Source organism: Dreissena polymorpha, chromosome 5 (assembly GCF_020536995.1).
Source record: "Dreissena polymorpha isolate Duluth1 chromosome 5, UMN_Dpol_1.0, whole genome shotgun sequence".
In the NCBI taxonomy this organism is placed as follows: Eukaryota; Metazoa; Mollusca; class Bivalvia; order Myida; family Dreissenidae; genus Dreissena; species Dreissena polymorpha.
Window position 1 is genome coordinate 61,892,432 of NC_068359.1, and position 18,436 is coordinate 61,910,867.

Consider the following 18,436-nt stretch of genomic DNA (forward strand, 5'->3'; position numbering starts at 1 on the left):
CGCCCGCTGACTATGCGCGCGCATCTTTACAGGGCACTATTCAAAATAACGGACCTGTGAATTATATACGCAAAGAAGAAACAAATTTATGTGAGGTATAATATTCAAATTTAACCAGTAATATTGTTTGATGTCTGCACTACAAACCTTTGCTATGAAGTTTCCTCCTTTTTTCAAAACATGAGTTGTAATGTTCAGAGCCTGAAAAGCAGTTAAAATAATTTTATAAATAAAGTTTTTGTAAAAGCCTAAGATTAATTTAACATAGTAATATCAATTTGGTGATAGTAAGTACACATAATGTAGTAAACACAGTCATTTATATTAATTGTTTGTAAGAGCATAAAATGTAGTGAACATAGTTATATCAAATTAAGTGTGTGAAAGATACTAAAATGTAGTAAACATAGTAATATTATTACAAACATTATAATTGCTTGTTGAGCCTAAAAAAGTAGTACTGTTACTGTAGACTGAGTTATGTTGGTTAAGTGTTTCAAGAGCCTAAAATATAGTAAACAAGATAACATTAGTTAAATGCTTCCTTTTGCACATTGCATTTGGACACTACATGTATTGTGCCTTAATTATGACCTCGCTAAAGCGGCTCAGATGTTTAGACACCTGCCCGACAGAACAAGCCTGGTTCGCCATGTGATTCAACTTAAATTGATGTTGGTACTTTATTTAAACTGACCAGCAAAACAAATAAGAAAATTGTCCACAGCTCATTATTGTTTAGTTTTTAAATTAATAAATTATAATGAAATACATTCTTTTATTGAAAATTTTTGTTTAAGCTTAAGAACATTTTAGGAAACGTATTATTAAAAGGACAAGAGCAGTTTAAACACTTTTCAATAAAGCCATGATATCTTATTATGGAAAAACAACATCACTCTTTTGCAATAATAAAATATCAATCCTTATGTGACCTATGTGCACTCACCGCCAGGAGTAACTGTGCCTGAATATACTCATCTATGTCATGCAGACCTGTCACTGAAATCAACAAAATACTTGTACCATGAAATTTTAATATGACATATATAAACAAATCATTTTTGTTTTTCAGATGTCGATTAGTAAATCAACAGAATGTTCCTTTGGTTATTTATTCCAGCATATCACCACAGCATGTTTACCTGCCCACACCTTTACTGGGTTATCTGCTTTACTAGTACCTAGTGCACATAATTACTTATGCCAGTACCGGTAACCAACAACTTCCCTACTTAAATCAAAGGTAAGGGTTCTTTAGATCTCCCCCATACACACAGTACTGGCTCTACTCCCAAATACAGACTCAAGAGCATTTCAAATAAGCCTAAGGCTTTCGATGCAATCCAGCTAAAATTAATAGGCTTAAACTAACTCAGAGGTAGGGGGAATAGCTGTATTAAGATTTCATGATCACAGTTCAGGTGGGAATAAAATCCATGATCTACCAACTGAGCTTCCTAACTCAGAATTGAGCCTGGTTTTTCCGTCCAGCGCTTTTTAGTTACATCCCCCCCAAAAATGTAAAATATTAATTTCATGAATGTATTTGAAAAATGTTGTGGCCATATTTGATAAGATTAACATAAAACTTGTTTATAAATATGATAACACTCTAAACTTCTACCCTGTTAGTACAAAAATTTGAAACAAATACATGCGGATTTTGGTCAAAAAAGGTATACCTTTTATAGTGCCCATGTTTCTCTCTTGAATTGCATATCCTATACCAGACAGTAACCAACCACTAACCAGAGGCAAAGCACACTTTCTTACAAATCACCTAATTAAATAGCACTCTATTGCTGCTATTTTGTCCACACAAAAAACAAACAAAAAATGAGTCCAGGCAATGGAATAAGCATTATATGCTAGCTGAATGATCTATTATTGTATTTGGCTACCACTAATTGTTAAAGCCCAAGTCTACAAACGCAACAAATATCCCGTAGAAACTGATTTTGATAAACATATAACTGACCAAACAAAAGCACCCATTGAAATCTATTAAATGAGCAGAGTTCTGGGCAAAAAATGGGCTTCATGCATGTGCGCAATGAAGTGTTGCCTGCTTCAGTGTGTGCAGGCAGGCTTCATGCATGTGCGCAATGAAGTGTTGCCTGCTTCAGTGTGTGCAGGCAGGCTTCATGCATGTGCGCAATGAAGTGTTGCCTGCTTCAGTGTGTGCAGGCAAGCTTCAAGCATGTGCGCAATGAAGTGTTGCCTGCTTCAGTGTGTGCAGGCAGGCTTCATGCATGTGCACAAAGAAGTGTTGCCTGCTTCAGTGTGTGCAGGCAGGCTTCATTCATGTGCACAAAGAAGTGTTGCCTGCTTCAGTGTGTGCAGGCAGGCTTCATGCATGTGCACAAAGAAGTGTTGCCTGCTTCAGTGTGTGCAGGCAGCAAAGACTTATAAGGAGCCACACTTCACTTTAACATAACTTTTTGTTTTAAGGAAATCTCCTCTTAACAACAAGATGTGTTTGTGAAACACAATGTCCCCCTATATGATGTTTGACCTTGAAGGATGACCTTGACCGTGACCCTTCACCACTCAAAATGTGCATCTACATGATATACACATGCATGTCAAATATAAAATTGCTAGCTTCAATATTGCAGAAGTTACATTACATGAGCAATTTTGATCCATATATATGACCTAGAACGATGACCTTGACCTTGACCTTTCACCACTCAAAATGTGCAGCTCCATGAGATACACATGCATGCCAAATATCAAGTTGCTATCTTCAATATTGCAAAAGTATTCATAAAATAAGCGATTTGGGCCACATATATTTGACCTCTGACCTTAAAGGATGACCTTGACCTTTCACCACTCAAAATGTGCAGCTCTATAAGTTACACATGCATGCCAAATATCAAGTTGCTATCTTCAATATTGATAAAGTATTCATAAAATAAGCGATTTGAGCCACATATATTTGACCTTTGACCTTGAAGGATGACCTTGACCTTTCACCACTCAAAATGTGCAGCTCCATGAGATACACATGCATGCCAAATATCAAGTTGCTATCTTCAATATTACAAAAGTATTCATAAAATGAGCGATTTTGGCCACATATATTTGACCTCTGACCTTGAAGGATGACCTTGACCTTTCACCACTCAAAATGTGCAGCTCCATGAGATACACATGCATGCCAAATATCAAGTTGCTATATTCAATAAAGCAAAATTTATTGCAAAATGTTAACAAGAGCACCGCCTTGCGGGTGCAGACCGCTCATCTATTTTCATTTTTTAAAGGTGAAGGGACTATCATTTTCAATCACAAAGGAGGGAGGGGTGGAGTGAAGAGGGGTGTATAGTGTGGGGGTGTGGACATTCATTACATTAGTTTCCAAAAATGCGAAAAAAAAAATGGGGGGGGGGGGGGGGGGCGGATTCTTGGGTGCGATGGTTGGACGGTATTTCAAACATAATATAATATAAAAAAATATTTGTGTTTTTTAACCATTTAAAAAAAAAATGGGGTGGGGGATGGGGTGGGGGGGTATAGTGTGAGGGTGTGGTGGTCATTTGTGAGATGATAAAAAAAAAAAAAAAAAAATTAGGGGGGGGGGGGGGGGGGGGGGGATTCGGGGGGGGGGGGAGGGGGAAGGTGGGGGAGGGCACGGGGGATGGTTTGGGTGGAGTCTATTGTGTTATGTCAGGTAAGAGTAGTTTTGTCAAAGTATCAATCAAATCTAATCATAAATAAAGAAGTTATGGCAATTGCAAAATTTAATAATTTGACCTTGAGAGTCAAGGTCATTCAAAGGTCAAGGTAAAATTCAACTTGCCAGGTACAGTAACCTCATGATAGCATGAAAGTATTTGAAGTTTGAAAGCAATAGCCTTGATACTTAAGAAGTAAAGTGGATCGAAACACAAAATTTAACCATATATTTAAAGTTACTAAGTCAAAAAAGGGCCATAATTCCGTAAAAATGACAACCAGAGTTATGCAACTTGTCCTTTTACTGTACCCTTATGATAGTTTGCGAGTGTTCCAAGTATGAAAGCAATATATATGATACTTTAGGGGTAAAGTGGACCAAAACACAAAACTAAACAAAATTTTCAATTTTCTAAGTATAAAGGGCCCATAATTCCATAAAATGCCAGTCAGAGTTACATAACTTTACCTGCACAGTCCCCTTATGATAGTTAATAATGTTGCAAGTATGAAAGCAATAGCTTTGATACTGTAGGAATAAAGTGGACCTAAACACAAAACTTAAACAAATTTTCAATTTTCTAAGTATAAAAAGGGCACATAATTATGTCAAAATGCACGCCAGAGTTATCTAACTTTGCCTGCCCAGTCCTCTCATGATAGTAAGTAAGTGTACCAAGTTTGAATGCAATAGCATTGATACTTTCTGAGAAAATGGGACCTAAACATAAAACTTAACCGGACGCCAACGCCGACGCAGACGCCAACGTGATGACAATAGCTCATATTTTTTTTTCAAAAAATAGATGAGCTAAAAATGGCGCAAACCAATCAACCAACTAACAGACCAACCAACCAACAGACCAACAGACAGGGCAAAAACAATATGTCCCCCACTACTATAGTGGGGGACATACAAATTCAAAATGTTTTCTTTTGTAAGAACTGATGCTATTTGTCCATGCATTTAATGGTATTTGATGCTAATAAACTTTATAACTTTCACCTGTTGGAATATTTCTAAAACCACAACATTCAATGACACTTGCTCTGACAAAACAAGGCTCAATGGGTATGCTTAAAGTGTCATCCCACATTTACCTGGGCAGTCTGCACAGCCTAATCAGGGATGACACTTTTAGACTATAAAGTATTTTTTGTTTACAAGAAATCTCCTCTAAACAAAAAATACTCTTCAGACAGAAATAGACAGACTGCACAGACTAACCTGGGACTACACTTTTATGCACATGCATGAAACCTGATTTTCCTAGAGATCTCCATGACAACATTAGATTTGTCTCCATGACAACATACCATCTGGAGCTCCATCACACACTACGAGGTCTGCATGTTCACCCTCAAAGTGTTGAATGATCTCATTGGCAGTTGATGTCTGAAGACAGACTCTCATATAGTAAATTTTGAAATGTTTTATACAGCAATAAATAGTACAAACTACAATTCTGCATGCCTTAACCCTTTACCAGTCAGAAAATCATGTTTACCAGTTTGTAGTCCCTTAGAAAATCAACTTGCATTAAACACCTTTCTTAATAGATTCAAGTTTTAACCCTTTGCATGCTGGGTAATTTGTCTTCTGCTAAAATTTTGTCTGCTGAATTTCTAAAATTAGCATTTTCTTCGATTTTTTTTCAAAGAATGCTATCAGAATAGCAAACAGTTTGAATCCTGATGAGACGCCACATTTTGTGGCGTCTCATCTGGATGCAAACTGTTTGCAAAGGCCTTCAAAATTCGGTTCCCGCACTGTAAGGGTTAAAGGCTTAATTTCAAAACTAAGATACTGATGGGCAGCAAACAGTGTACAAGTGAACAGACTGTGAGTTACTTGCAGGCTCTTCTGGTTTGATGCTTGTTGCATAAAGCTATTTCCACTTTGCTTCTGTGCTGTGTATAAAGGATAAGTGCCAATCAGCACGTGTATAAAGGATAAGTGGAAACCATCATGTGTATAAAGGATAAGTGCCAATCATCACGTGTATAAAGGATAAGTGGAAACCATCATGTGTATAAAGGATAAGTGCCAACCATCATGTGTATAAAGGATAAGTGCCAACCATCATGTGTATAAAGGATAAGTGCCAACCATCATGTGTATAAAGGATAAGTGCCAATCATCATGTGTATAAAGGATAAGTGCGAATCACCATGTGTATAAAGGATAAGTGTCAATCAGCATGTGTATAAAGGATAAAAGCCAACCATCATGTGTATAAAGGATAAGTGCCAACCATCATGTGTATAAAGGATAAGTGCCAACCATCATGTGTATAAAGGATAAGTGCCAACCATCATGTGTATAAAGAATATGTGCCAACCATCATGTGTATAAAGGATAAGTGCCAACCATCATGTGTATAAAGGATAAGTGCCAACCATCATGTGTATAAAGGATAAGTGCCAATCATCATGTGTATAAAGGATAAGTGGCAACCATCATGTGTATAAAGGATAAGTGCCAACCATCATGTGTATAAAGGATAAGTGCCAATCATCATGTGTATAAAGGATACGTGCCAACCATCATGTGTATAAAGGATAAGTGCCAATCATCATGTGTATAAAGGATAAGTGCCAACCATCATGTGTATAAAGGATGAGTGCCAACCATCATGTGTATAAAGGATAAGTGCCAACCATCATGTGTATAAAGGATAAGTGCCAACCATCATGTGTATAAAGGGTAAGTGGCAACCATCATGTGTATAAAGGATAAGTGCCAATCATCATGTGTATAAAGGATAAGTGGCAACCATCATGTGTATAAAGGATAAGTGCCAATCATCATGTGTATAAAGGATAAGTGCCAATCATCATGTGTATAAAGGATAAGTGCCAACCATCATGTGTATAAAGGATAAGTGCCAATCATCATGTGTATTAAGGATAAGTGCCAATCATCATGTGTATTAAGGATAAGTGCCAAGCATCATGTGTATAAAGGATAAGTGGCAACCATCATGTGTATAAAGGATAAGTGCCAATCATCATGTGTATAAAGGATAAGTGCCAATCATCATGTGTATTAAGGATAAGTGCCAACCATCATGTGTATAAAGGATAAGTGCCAACCATCATGTGTATAAAGAATAAGTGCCAATCATCATGTATATACAGGATAAGTGCCAAACATCATGTGTATAAAGGACAAGTGCCAACCATCATGTGTATAAAGGATAAGTGCCAACCATCATGTATATAAAGGATAAGTGCCAACCATCATGTGTATAAAGGATAAGTGCCAACCATCATGTGTAAAAAGGATAAGTGCCAATAATCATGTGTATAAAGGATAAGTGGCAACCATCATGTGTATAAAGGATAAGTGCCAATCATCATGTGTATAAAGAATAAGTGCCAATCATCATGTGTATTAAGGATAAGTGCCAATCATCATGTGTATTAAGGATAAGTGCCAATCATCATGTGTATAAAGGATAAGTGGCAACCATCATGTGTATAAAGGATAAGTGCCAACCATCATGTGTATAAAGGATAAGTGCCAACCATCATGTGTATAAAGGATACGTGCCAATCATCATGTGTATAAAGGATAAGTGCCAATCATCATGTGTATAAAGGATAAGTGCCAACCACCATGTGTATAAAGGATAAGTGCCAATCATCATGTGTATAAAGAATAAGTGCCAACCATCATGTGTAAAAAGGATAAGTGCCAATCATCATGTGTATAAAGGATAAGTGGCAACCATCATGTGTATAAAGGATAAGTGCCAACCATCATGTGTATAAAGGATAAGTGCCAACCATCATGTGTATAAAGGATACGTGCCAACCATCATGTGTATAAAGGATAAGTGCCAACCATCATGTGTATAAAGGATAAGTACCAACCATCATGTGTATAAAGGATAAGTGTCAATCATCATGTGTATTAAGGATAAGTGCCAATCATCATGTGTATAAAGGATAAGTGCCAACCATCATGTGTATAAAGGATACGTGCCAATCATCATGTGTATAAAGGATAAGTGTCAATCATCATGTGTATTAAGGATAAGTGTCAATCATCATGTGTATTAAGGATAAGTGTCAATCATCATGTGTATAAAGGATAAGTGTCAATCATCATGTGTATAAAGGATAAGTGTCAATCATCATGTGTATAAAGGATAAGTGTCAATCATCATGTGTATTAAGGATAAGTGTCAATCATCATGTGTATAAAGGATTAGTGCCAACCATCATGTGTATAAAGGATAAGTGTCAACCATCATGTGTATAAAGGATAAGTACCAACCATCATGTGTATAAAGGATAAGTGCCAACCATCATGTGTATAAAGGATAAGTGCCAACCATCATGTGTATAAAGGATAAGTGCCAACCATCATGTGTATAAAGGATAAGTACCAACCATCATGTGTATAAAGGATAAGTACCAACCATCATGTGCACATCACAAAGGCTAATCAGAGATGGCCCTTGCAGCATTAACTGGATATTCATTTAGAAGAGAATTCTTTTAAATGACAAAGTGCGTAAACGTAGAAAAAGTTGTCTACATTAGTCTGTGCATACTGCAAACAATAAAATGTTTCAACTAAATAACTATTATTTATCAATAATTGAGGAAAAAGTACATTACGAGCAAATCATGTAAGTACTTTCTTTTTCTTTTTTAAGTCTGAATGAACTTATGCAAGTGCATCAAATTTTCTTCCAAACACATACTGGGTTTGAATACTGGTGTACATAGGTATATTATTAAACTATTTTCTTGCCATTATAATTATTGTAGACTACGTTTTATTTTATTTATTTGTTTGTAAATAAATAAACTGACATTGTTTAACAAAAATAATCTGAGAACAAGTCCCTGAATGCACTAAGTTACATTTGCCTTAGTTATTTTCTTCTTTAAGAAACTCTATAAGAATAATTTCTTCTGTTTCAATCCTCTTTAAATAACAATTGTATTGTGTATTTGTTCATATAACGTACTTGCCAAACAAAATAAATATGTCTAAACTTACCTTAGTTATGTCCCTATGAATCTGTACAAGTACTCACTAACCTAAGTTATGTCCCCCTGAATCTGTACAAGTACTCAATTATCTTAGTTATGTCCCCCTGAATCTGTATACGGTTTCAGTAACCTTAGTTATGTCTCCCAGAATCCTTACACAATTTCAGTAACCTTAGTTATGTCTCCCTGAATCTGTAAAAGAACTCAATTATCTTAGTTATGTCCCACTGAATCTGTACAAGTACTTAGTTACCTTAGTTATGTTCCCCTGAATCTGTAGAACTACTCACGTACCTAAGTAATGACCCCTGAATCTGTACAAGTACTAGGTAACCTTAGGTATGTCCCCCTGAATCTGTAAAAGTATTTAGTTATTTTAGTTATGTCCCACTGAATCATCTGTACAAGTACTAGGTAACCTTAGGTATGTCCCCCTGAATCTGTAAAAGTATTTAGTTATTTTAGTTATGTCCCACTGAATCATCTGTACAAGTACTAGGTAACCTTAGGTATGTCCCCCTGAATCTGTAAAAGTATTTAGTTATTTTAGTTATGTCCCACTGAATCATCTGTACAAGTACTAGGTAACCTTAGGTATGCCCCCTGAATCTGTAAAAGTATTTAGTTATTTTAGTTATGTCCCACTGAATCATCTGTACAAGTACTAGGTAACCTTAGGTATGTCCCCCTGAATCTGTAAAAGTATTTAGTTATTTTAGCTATGTCCCACTGAATCATCTGTACAAGTACTCACTAACCTTAGTTATGCCTCCCTGAATCTGTACAAGTACTCAGTAACCTAAGTTATGTGCTCCTGAATCTGTTCAAGTACTCAGAAGCCTTAGTTATGTCCCCCTGAATCTGTTCAAGTACTCAGAAACCTTAGTTATGTTCCCCCTGAATCTGTTCAAGTACTTAGAAACCTTAGTTAATTTCCCCATGAATCTGAACAAGTACTCACTAACCTTAGTTATGTCCCCCTGAATCTGTACGACTCCTGGAATGGGAGCCATAGCCTGCAGATCTACAGCGACTATCTTCACATCGTCATCTTTTGCATTCCCAACTCTGTGAATGACAAACAACAATTATATTTAGAATGTACGTATTGCAGGAGTAAATAAAATATATGCAATACATAATAAAATAAAACATCCACAGACAAGAATCATATAATAAGTTCTGATTACTTACCTAATTAATATTTTTATCAGAAACCTGTTGACTTAAATTTTGGGGATGTCAGAATATTGCTGCAATCAACAAAATTATGTGTGAACAAAAAAGTTTTTTATAAACTCAACACGTAAGAAATTGTTTCACTATCCCTATTATTAGTCTTCCAGCTTCAACAGTCCAAGCAATTAAGATATGAAGTTCTTATAAGGTCCACACAAAACCATTACCGTAGTTTCCTAGCCAGCACTTGACTCCAACTCCCCGGCGCGGCACATAGATCTACCACCTTTTTTACACCTGAAATATGCCATGTCATTTGTAAATGAAAGTTATGTCATATTAAGCCAGCATAGCTCCAGACCAGCTGGCACAATCACACATTCTGATCAGGAGCTACCCAGACCAGCTGGCACAATCACACATTCTGATCAGGAGCTACCCAGACCAGCTGGCACAATCACACATTCTGTTCAGTAGCTACCCAGACCAGCTGGCACAATCACACATTCTGATCAGGAGCTACCCAGACCAGCTGGCACATTCACACATTCTGATCAGGAGCTACCCAGACCAGCTGGTACAATCACACATTTTGATCAGGAGCTACCCAGACCAGCTGGCACAATCACACATTCTGATCAGGAGCTACTCAGACCAGCTGGCACAATCACACATTCTGATCAGGAGCTACCCAGACCAGCTGGTACAATCACACATTCTGATCAGGAGCTACCCAGACCAGCTGGCACAATCACACATTATGTTCAGGAGCTACCCAGACCAGGTGGCACAATCACACATTCTGTTCAGTAGCTACCCAGACCAGCTGGCACAATCACACATTCTGATCAGGAGCTACCCAGACCAGCTGGCACATTCACACATTCTGATCAGGAGCTACCCAGACCAGCTGGTACAATCACACATTTTGATCAGGAGCTACCCAGACCAGCTGGCACAATCACACATTCTGATCAGGAGCTACTCAGACCAGCTGGCACAATCACACATTCTGATCAGGAGCTACCCAGACTAGCTGGCACAATCACACATTCTAATCAGGAGCTACCCAGACCAGCTGGCACAATCACACATTCTGATCAGGAGCTACCCAGACCAGCTGGCACAATCACACATTCTGATCAGGAGCTACCCCGACCAGCTGGCACAATCACACATTCTGATCAGGAGCTACCCAGACCAGGTGGTACAATCACACATTCTGATCAGGAGCTACCCAGACCAGGTGGTACAATCACACATTCTGATCAGGAGCTACAGACCACCTGGCACAATCACACATTCTGATCAGGAGCTACCCAGACCAGCTGGCACAATCACACATTATGTTCAGGAGCTACCCAGACCAGCTGGTACAATCACACATTCTGATCAGGAGCTACCCAGACCACCTGGCACAATCACACATTCTAATCAGGAGCTACCCAGACCAGGTGGTACAATCACACATTCTGATCAGGAGCTACCCAGACCACCTGGCACAATCACACATTATGTTCAGGAGCTACCCAGACCAGCTGGTACAATCACACATTCTGATCAGGAGCTACCCAGACCAGCTGGCACAATCACACATTATGTTCAGGAGCTACCCAGACCAGCTGGTACAATCACACATTCTGATCAGGAGCTACCCAGACCACCTGGCACAATCACACATTCTAATCAGGAGCTACCCAGACCAGCTGGCACAATCACACATTATGTTCAGGAGCTACCCAGACCAGGTGGTACAATCACACATTCTGATCAGGAGCTACCCAGACCACCTGGCACAATCACACATTATGTTCAGGAGCTACCCAGACCAGCTGGTCAGGGTTGGCATCAATCGACCGCCCCCGGTTTTAACCGGCGGTTTTTACCGGTTAAAACCGCCCCGGTCAATACTCCCGATGTGGTCATTACTGGTCAATACTGGTCAATTGAACTTTACCCCCAATTTTAATTTATATTCCATGCCTAATTAAACAATATTGATAATATAAATTAAACAGACATGTTGCAAATAATGTCTTAAGCTATTAATACCCACTATTTTATACCTGTTCATGCAATTTGTAGGCCAATCTCTCAAAATTTTGCAAATAAGTCAAAGTTGGTCAATTGGATTTTTCTGGTCGATTGAACTTTTTTTCAATTCTAATGAATTATGATGCTCAGATAATTCTGTGCTTGATTCAACAAGAACCTGTAAATTACTGTGTATGCGTTGTTCCTCATACCCCACTGTCCCCACAGTCTTCTAACAGTCTTCTCACCTATACAGGTTGGGGCACCCAAAACTGATAATAGGGCCTTAAATGGCACCTTTTTGACACAATCCTTACTTGTCATGTATTCTTGCATTGATTTCTTTAAATACTTTTTAAACAAAATAGTGTAAAAAACTTTTTTTATTGATATAAGAATATAAAAGTATAATAAGAAATAATTATTAAAAGAAAAAAATAATTGAAAAGAAGAGTAGACCCACAATTGGAAAACATAATTTGTTGGCAAAATCAAGAACTTTGATTGTTTATTCATTTGAATACCAATTGAACTTTTTAATATGAAAAGGAAAAAAACCCTCTTAATACAGAAAGGAAACAAGTTAGAAGTAACTATTAAATTAATAGTAAGTACAATGTAATCTTCTTTTGTGTGAGTGATATGAAATAGCCGAAGGGCAGATTTGCTTAATTGTCAATATCAGAGACATAACACTGCATGCATTTTATTACCAACTAAGAGGCCAGATTTATAACCCTAGAATACACAAGAGTTCTGTTTGTCCATCTGCTTATCAAATAGATATATCAATAGATAAGTGAAATGCAATGGTACCTACAATAGTACTTTAGTAACAGATGTGATACACTGAGATAAAGATATTGCCTTAGTCCTTATGTATTTGAGGCTGTTTCCGTAAATAATAAAGAAGTAACTTTTTACAGCTTTAAAGATTTATTTTACAAAAAATAACTCAGCAAAAAGTTTATCAATTACAGAATAATTATTGATTTAATATAAAATGGCTCCTTTGTAATGTTTAAATGCTACAATTTTCAATCGACCAGTATTGACCAGTAAAGACCAGTAATGACCAGTATTGACCGGTTTTAACCGGGTATTGACCGCCGGCCCGGTCAATACTCAATTGACCGGTCAATATGCCAACCCTGCAGCTGGTACAATCACACATTCTGATCAGGAGCTACAGACCAGCTGGTACAATCACACATTCTGATCAGGAGCTACCCAGACCAGCTGGCACAATCACACATTCTGTTCAGTAGCTACCCAGACCAGGTGGTACAATCACACATTCTGATCAGGAGCTACCCAGACCAGCTGGTACAATCACACATTCTGATCAGGAGCTACCCAGACCAGCTGGTACAATCACACATTCTGATCAGGAGCTACCCAGACCAGCTGGTACAATCACACATTCTGATCAGGAGCTACCCAGACCAGCTGGTACAATCACACATTATGTTCAGGAGCTACCCAGTCCAGGTGGTACAATCACACATTCTGATCAGGAGCTACCCAGACCAGCTGGTACAATCACACATTCTGATCAGGAGCTACCCAGACCAGCTGGCACATTCACACATTCTGATCAGGAGCTACCCAGACCAGCTGGCACAATCACACATTCTGATCAGGAGCTAACCAGACCAGCTGGTACAATCACACATTCTGATCAGGAGCTACCCAGACCAGCTGGCACATTCACACATTCTGATCAGGAGCTACCCAGACCACCTGGCACAATCACACATTATGTTCAGGAGCTACCCAGACCAGCTGGTACAATCACACATTCTGATCAGGAGCTACCCAGACCAGCTGGCACATTCACACATTCTGATCAGGAGCTACCCAGACCAGCTGGTACAATCACACATTCTGATCAGGAGCTACCCAGTCCAGCTGGCACAATCACACATTTTGATCAGGAGCTACCCAGACCAGGTGGCACAATCACACATTCTGATCAGGAGCTACCCAGACCACCTGGCACAATCACACATTATGTTCAGGAGCTACCCAGACCAGGTGGCACAATCACACATTCTGATCAGGAGCTACCCATAACAGCTGGTACAATCACACATTCTGATCAGGAGCTACACTATTGGCAACGTTTGGTAAGTCACCCAGGGTAACTGATCTCATTTGTGGACTGGGTAGCTCCACACCAACAGACACAAATGTGCAGGCTAGTCTGGAAGTACCTTGGCCTAAAAAGGCATAAGACTCATTTTTACATGACACAAGTCTTACACAAAATTGCAGAATTGTGTGTATACTGCTTAAAAGATTACAATGATACTCATGCAAATCGACAGGTATATTTTCTTGGCGCACAAGAAATATGTTAGAGTCATGTGTTATTCATACCATATTCCACACAAATTATTAGATTTTTTTATAAACCAAGACTTAATATATCATAACAGACTTTGAGGAAGAAACATAATTTTATTGTTGAACAATATAATAATTTGGAAGTCTATTTCAATGCTAGGCTGTTAGAGGATGGTGATATTTATTTAAGAACAAGGGACAAAATTGTCACTAAACCAGGTTTTCAATTTGAAAAAAGTCAGATAAAGGGAGACAACTCAAACTGAACTGATTATAATTAAACCCCTTTGTTTCAAAATAAATCTATTTTTAGTCGTGGCGACCTTGATCTGGATATATTGATGTAATTCTTTTGAGCAACACACCGTCCAATGATGGTGAACAAATGTGCCAAATGATTTTAAAATCTTACAATGAATGGCATAGCTATGGCCCGGACAAACTTGTTCCGCCCGCCGGCCAACATTCGCCAATCTAATAACCAGTTTTTTCCTTCGGAAAACCTGGTTAAAAACTATTCAATATGTTAAAGGGGAAATACAAAAGTTTTTCTAATGCACAGAGAGACGAGTCTTAGTGAAATGGCACAAACATCCCCAACTACAGAAGAATAAATCTTGCCCCTTTTATAATGGGAAAACAAGAGCACCGCATAGCGGTTGCCAACGCATGGCTGCGGGTGCAGTTTTCATTAAATGACAGCTTGTCAAAGAAAAGGGTTTTCTCTGAAAGCAACCGAGCTAAAAATGACAAAAACTTGAAAAATAAACTTACCATCAAAGATGTTAAAGTCCTCATTGATCTGAAGAAGTTTGAAGGCGCTGCGAGCTCGCCACCCTTCCTCCTTGGCCAGGCGGTAGTAAACATCTCGCTTGTCCTTGGATGACTTGCCCATTGCCTAATAAATAAGGGATTATGCGGCGTACATGAGAATTTTGTTAGCTAGCTTGAACAGCATAACAATCTAGCTTTTCATAATAGAAATAATAGAAATCTGCCTAAAATTGTGATGCAAGGAAAAGCTGAAGCATAGGTATGGTATATACCAACCAGACTGGCATGCATTATTTCATAAATGAGTGCTTAAGGTGTATTCTACATGGCTTCAATCCTTACTCACTATAAAAAGCTTAAGGAACACTTCCTATTCTGGAAGTAATATTGGTTTTCAATAAACAATGGGCCGAATATGACCATAGTCACGATTTTTAAAAGCTGAGGAAATAATACAAATAACTACACATTTGTTATTATCATGAGAAAATTAATTAATGTACAGTGAAACATTCACAAAACTGAAGATTTTTTGCAATTTAACAGTTTGGTTACATTCATAGCATAAATCATGAACCAAACCAAAGATGAAATGTTTTTAATTCTAAAACAAATTATATTCAAATAAGTTACATGTAATTATACGCGACATAAACTACTAACAACACAAATGAATGTTTGAAGAAGTTGTTCAAATTAACAGTAAATATTCAAGTTGAAATACTTCTTCAACAGCTGCCCATTTGCATGTTGAAAACAAAACAAATGAAAACATCAATTGTGTACATGCAGCTGTAAACCATGAAGCAAAGGGCTCTGATTTCCATTGTGTTATCATTATTGTTACGCATAATATACAGTCCTCACTGTGAATAAAATGTTGGCCGATATTACAAGTCCAAAGTCATTCTAAGTACATAATGGTGCAAACATGTACAATTCTGGGTATCATTTAAGTGGAAACTACCCTTGGTTTTACACAAATAAATGACTTGATATTGTCTGTAATGAAATCAAGCTATACTAATGTTCAAACGTGTATGCCTTGACATGTTAGTAATTGAAATACTTTGCTTGACAGACAAAGCCACATTTTCAACTGGGACAAAAGACCTGTTTGAAACAACCATTTCCTTATTCATCTTGTCAGACATGATTTGGTTTACCAATCAGACCAGGGCCCTCGTTAGGCCGTTTTGGGGGCCGAAATTCGGCCCCACTTCCCTTTAAAATAGTACACTTTTTTCCCCCTATTTCAGCTAAAAATTCCCCCCTCCAGCCTCCAAATTTTTTTTATTTTTTTATTTTTATACCTATGTTGCCAGCTGGTATCGTCAGGGTTTTTTTTTTTGAAAAAGGGGAAGACGCTGGACGCTGGGTAAAAGGGGAAAATAGAGCGCGAAAGAGACATATTTGGGGAAAAAATAAAAACTGTTCATTTCAATGTCTATAACTCACCTACAGACTTCAGGGTTTTTTTTTTAGAAAAAGAGGCATGTCTCTGACCTTTTTGATCTTAAACACATAAACAAGTATGATATTAAAGTCAAAGTCCTAAATAAAGTTGCAGGGGTAGATCTAATAATGGGAAATGTTTTCAACTGGGGCCGGGGGACGATGTCAATATTGTGATTTCAATTTCATGATGAATGGGTAGATCATTTAGATCTGCTACAGTATTGGAAGGGAAAGGTGCAGCAGCTGCCGATTGTGTACTTTCACTTTCACAATGGTTTTTGATGATTCATTCTTAAAAAATGCGTTGACGCAATTAAAATTTTCAAAGTCCGAACGTTTATTTTGTTTGTGTATGAACGCCAATTGTGAGACTTTTTTCTGTTTTAACGTTTATATCTTGGCTTTCACATAACCCGGATGAAAATTCGACTGGTTTCCGGTAATTAATATTTGTTTTGATTAATTAAGAAATATATTTATAAATTCAATATACTTAATGAGATTTTATTAACAGCACGGCCCTCGGTTGTTAATCGGAATGCCTTGTGTAATATTATGTGCTTTCGGATTATGAATGTATTCGGACAATCAATAAGGTTTTGAATTAAACTATAAAGCCATGTCATAAACATCTAAAAGCATTTGACCGACACAAACATGGAGAAGCTCCCTGGTTATGAAACTGTCTGCTGGGCCCTTGCTACACTTTGGGGGTTGGAGATCTGCAGACTATCATTACCTTTCAATCGCGTTGTTGTTGTTGTTGTACAATCGTGTTGTATTACGGTTACACCTCGCTAACTTTATTTGTGTTTGACCGATTTCGAACCACAACATTACCGATTGGGTTCTCCTTAAAAATCGTGCATTTATTGAATATTAAACGCAGCGTATTGAAATCGTATTTTCTGCGTTTAATTTGCACTAAATGCACATTTAATACAATTAAAAATGCAGAAAAAACTCGCACACTTACCATTTAATCAGTGCGTTTAAATGTTTTTTATGAATACTTTTCAGTGAATTAATAGACTTTTTTGGAAGAAATTGCACAAAAGGTCAGAAAAATACCCTCGTGTATTAAATGCACATCAAATGCACATTTCATGTACATTAAATATGGCGCCAATACCGCTGCGTTTAATGTGCAATTAATCAATTTTCGAGACGGAATTAGTCAACATTCTGCTGAAATAGTTATAGAAACACAAATCACAACTTTCAATTAAGAAAGAAATGAAAAGAAGCATTTAACAAACACGTTGCATAAAACTCGCTCTACCAGGACCAGCGATGCGTTTCAATAAAAAATAAAGGAGAATAAGTGTGGGTTATTCTTCGACAAACCATGGGCAGAGCGTATACTGTTGTTTAAGTAGTTCCGGAGATTTACAGAAATCATTTGGAAAATGCTCATGCTTAAACGCGAGTTCTAGAAAACCTTTAATAAACAAATAAATTCTGCACAACACATCGCAGTAAAACGTAAAAATCTGTTCAATTATTATATTTACATGTATGTGTGCAAATGTGTTGATATTTAGTCAATTTATAAGCATAAATGATGTTATAAATCTATGCCGTTAATTTTTCCCTCGATGTTTATGAATGAATTGATTTGATGTGTTGAGGTCACGAAAACGCACGTGTATCTGTTTTCGAGGAAAAGGGGCGGAGCATAGATTACAAATGGCAAACCGTGCTAATATTAAAAATGTGAATTATAAAAGATCATGATAGAATGGAAATAATTAGCGGCTAAGTGTTGGTTATTGAGACTTTAACGAACGTTTTTTTTTATCGTTCCGGTGCTTGTTTTATACATGTAGTTGTCATGATGACGTTTCTGTGTCAACTTAGGGTAATCAATAAATAGCACAAATTGAGCATGTGCACGATTACAAAAATATTTGTTATATTAACAACATGTATGACCATCTTG

General features: G+C 37.5%; 1 protein-coding gene and 1 long non-coding RNA gene across 2 annotated transcripts in view; one reads left to right on the forward strand and one right to left on the reverse strand.

The window, feature by feature from the left end:
* Nucleotides 1–17,296, reverse strand: part of LOC127831635 (putative tRNA (cytidine(32)/guanosine(34)-2'-O)-methyltransferase) — a 38,055-nt gene extending 20,759 nt beyond the window's left edge. The window contains exons 1-7 of the mRNA XM_052356619.1: nucleotides 17,234–17,296; nucleotides 15,037–15,160; nucleotides 10,107–10,176; nucleotides 9,666–9,768; nucleotides 5,005–5,083; nucleotides 950–1,002; nucleotides 148–201 (exon numbers count right to left, since the gene is read on the reverse strand). Of these exons, the coding sequence (XP_052212579.1) occupies nucleotides 148–201; nucleotides 950–1,002; nucleotides 5,005–5,083; nucleotides 9,666–9,768; nucleotides 10,107–10,176; nucleotides 15,037–15,157 (480 nt within the window). The 5' untranslated portion in view covers nucleotides 15,158–15,160; nucleotides 17,234–17,296. The remainder of the gene's footprint in view (nucleotides 1–147; nucleotides 202–949; nucleotides 1,003–5,004; nucleotides 5,084–9,665; nucleotides 9,769–10,106; nucleotides 10,177–15,036; nucleotides 15,161–17,233) is intronic.
* Nucleotides 1–18,436, forward strand: part of LOC127831640 (uncharacterized) — a 228,176-nt gene that overhangs the window by 145,037 nt on the left and 64,703 nt on the right. The window lies entirely within an intron of this gene.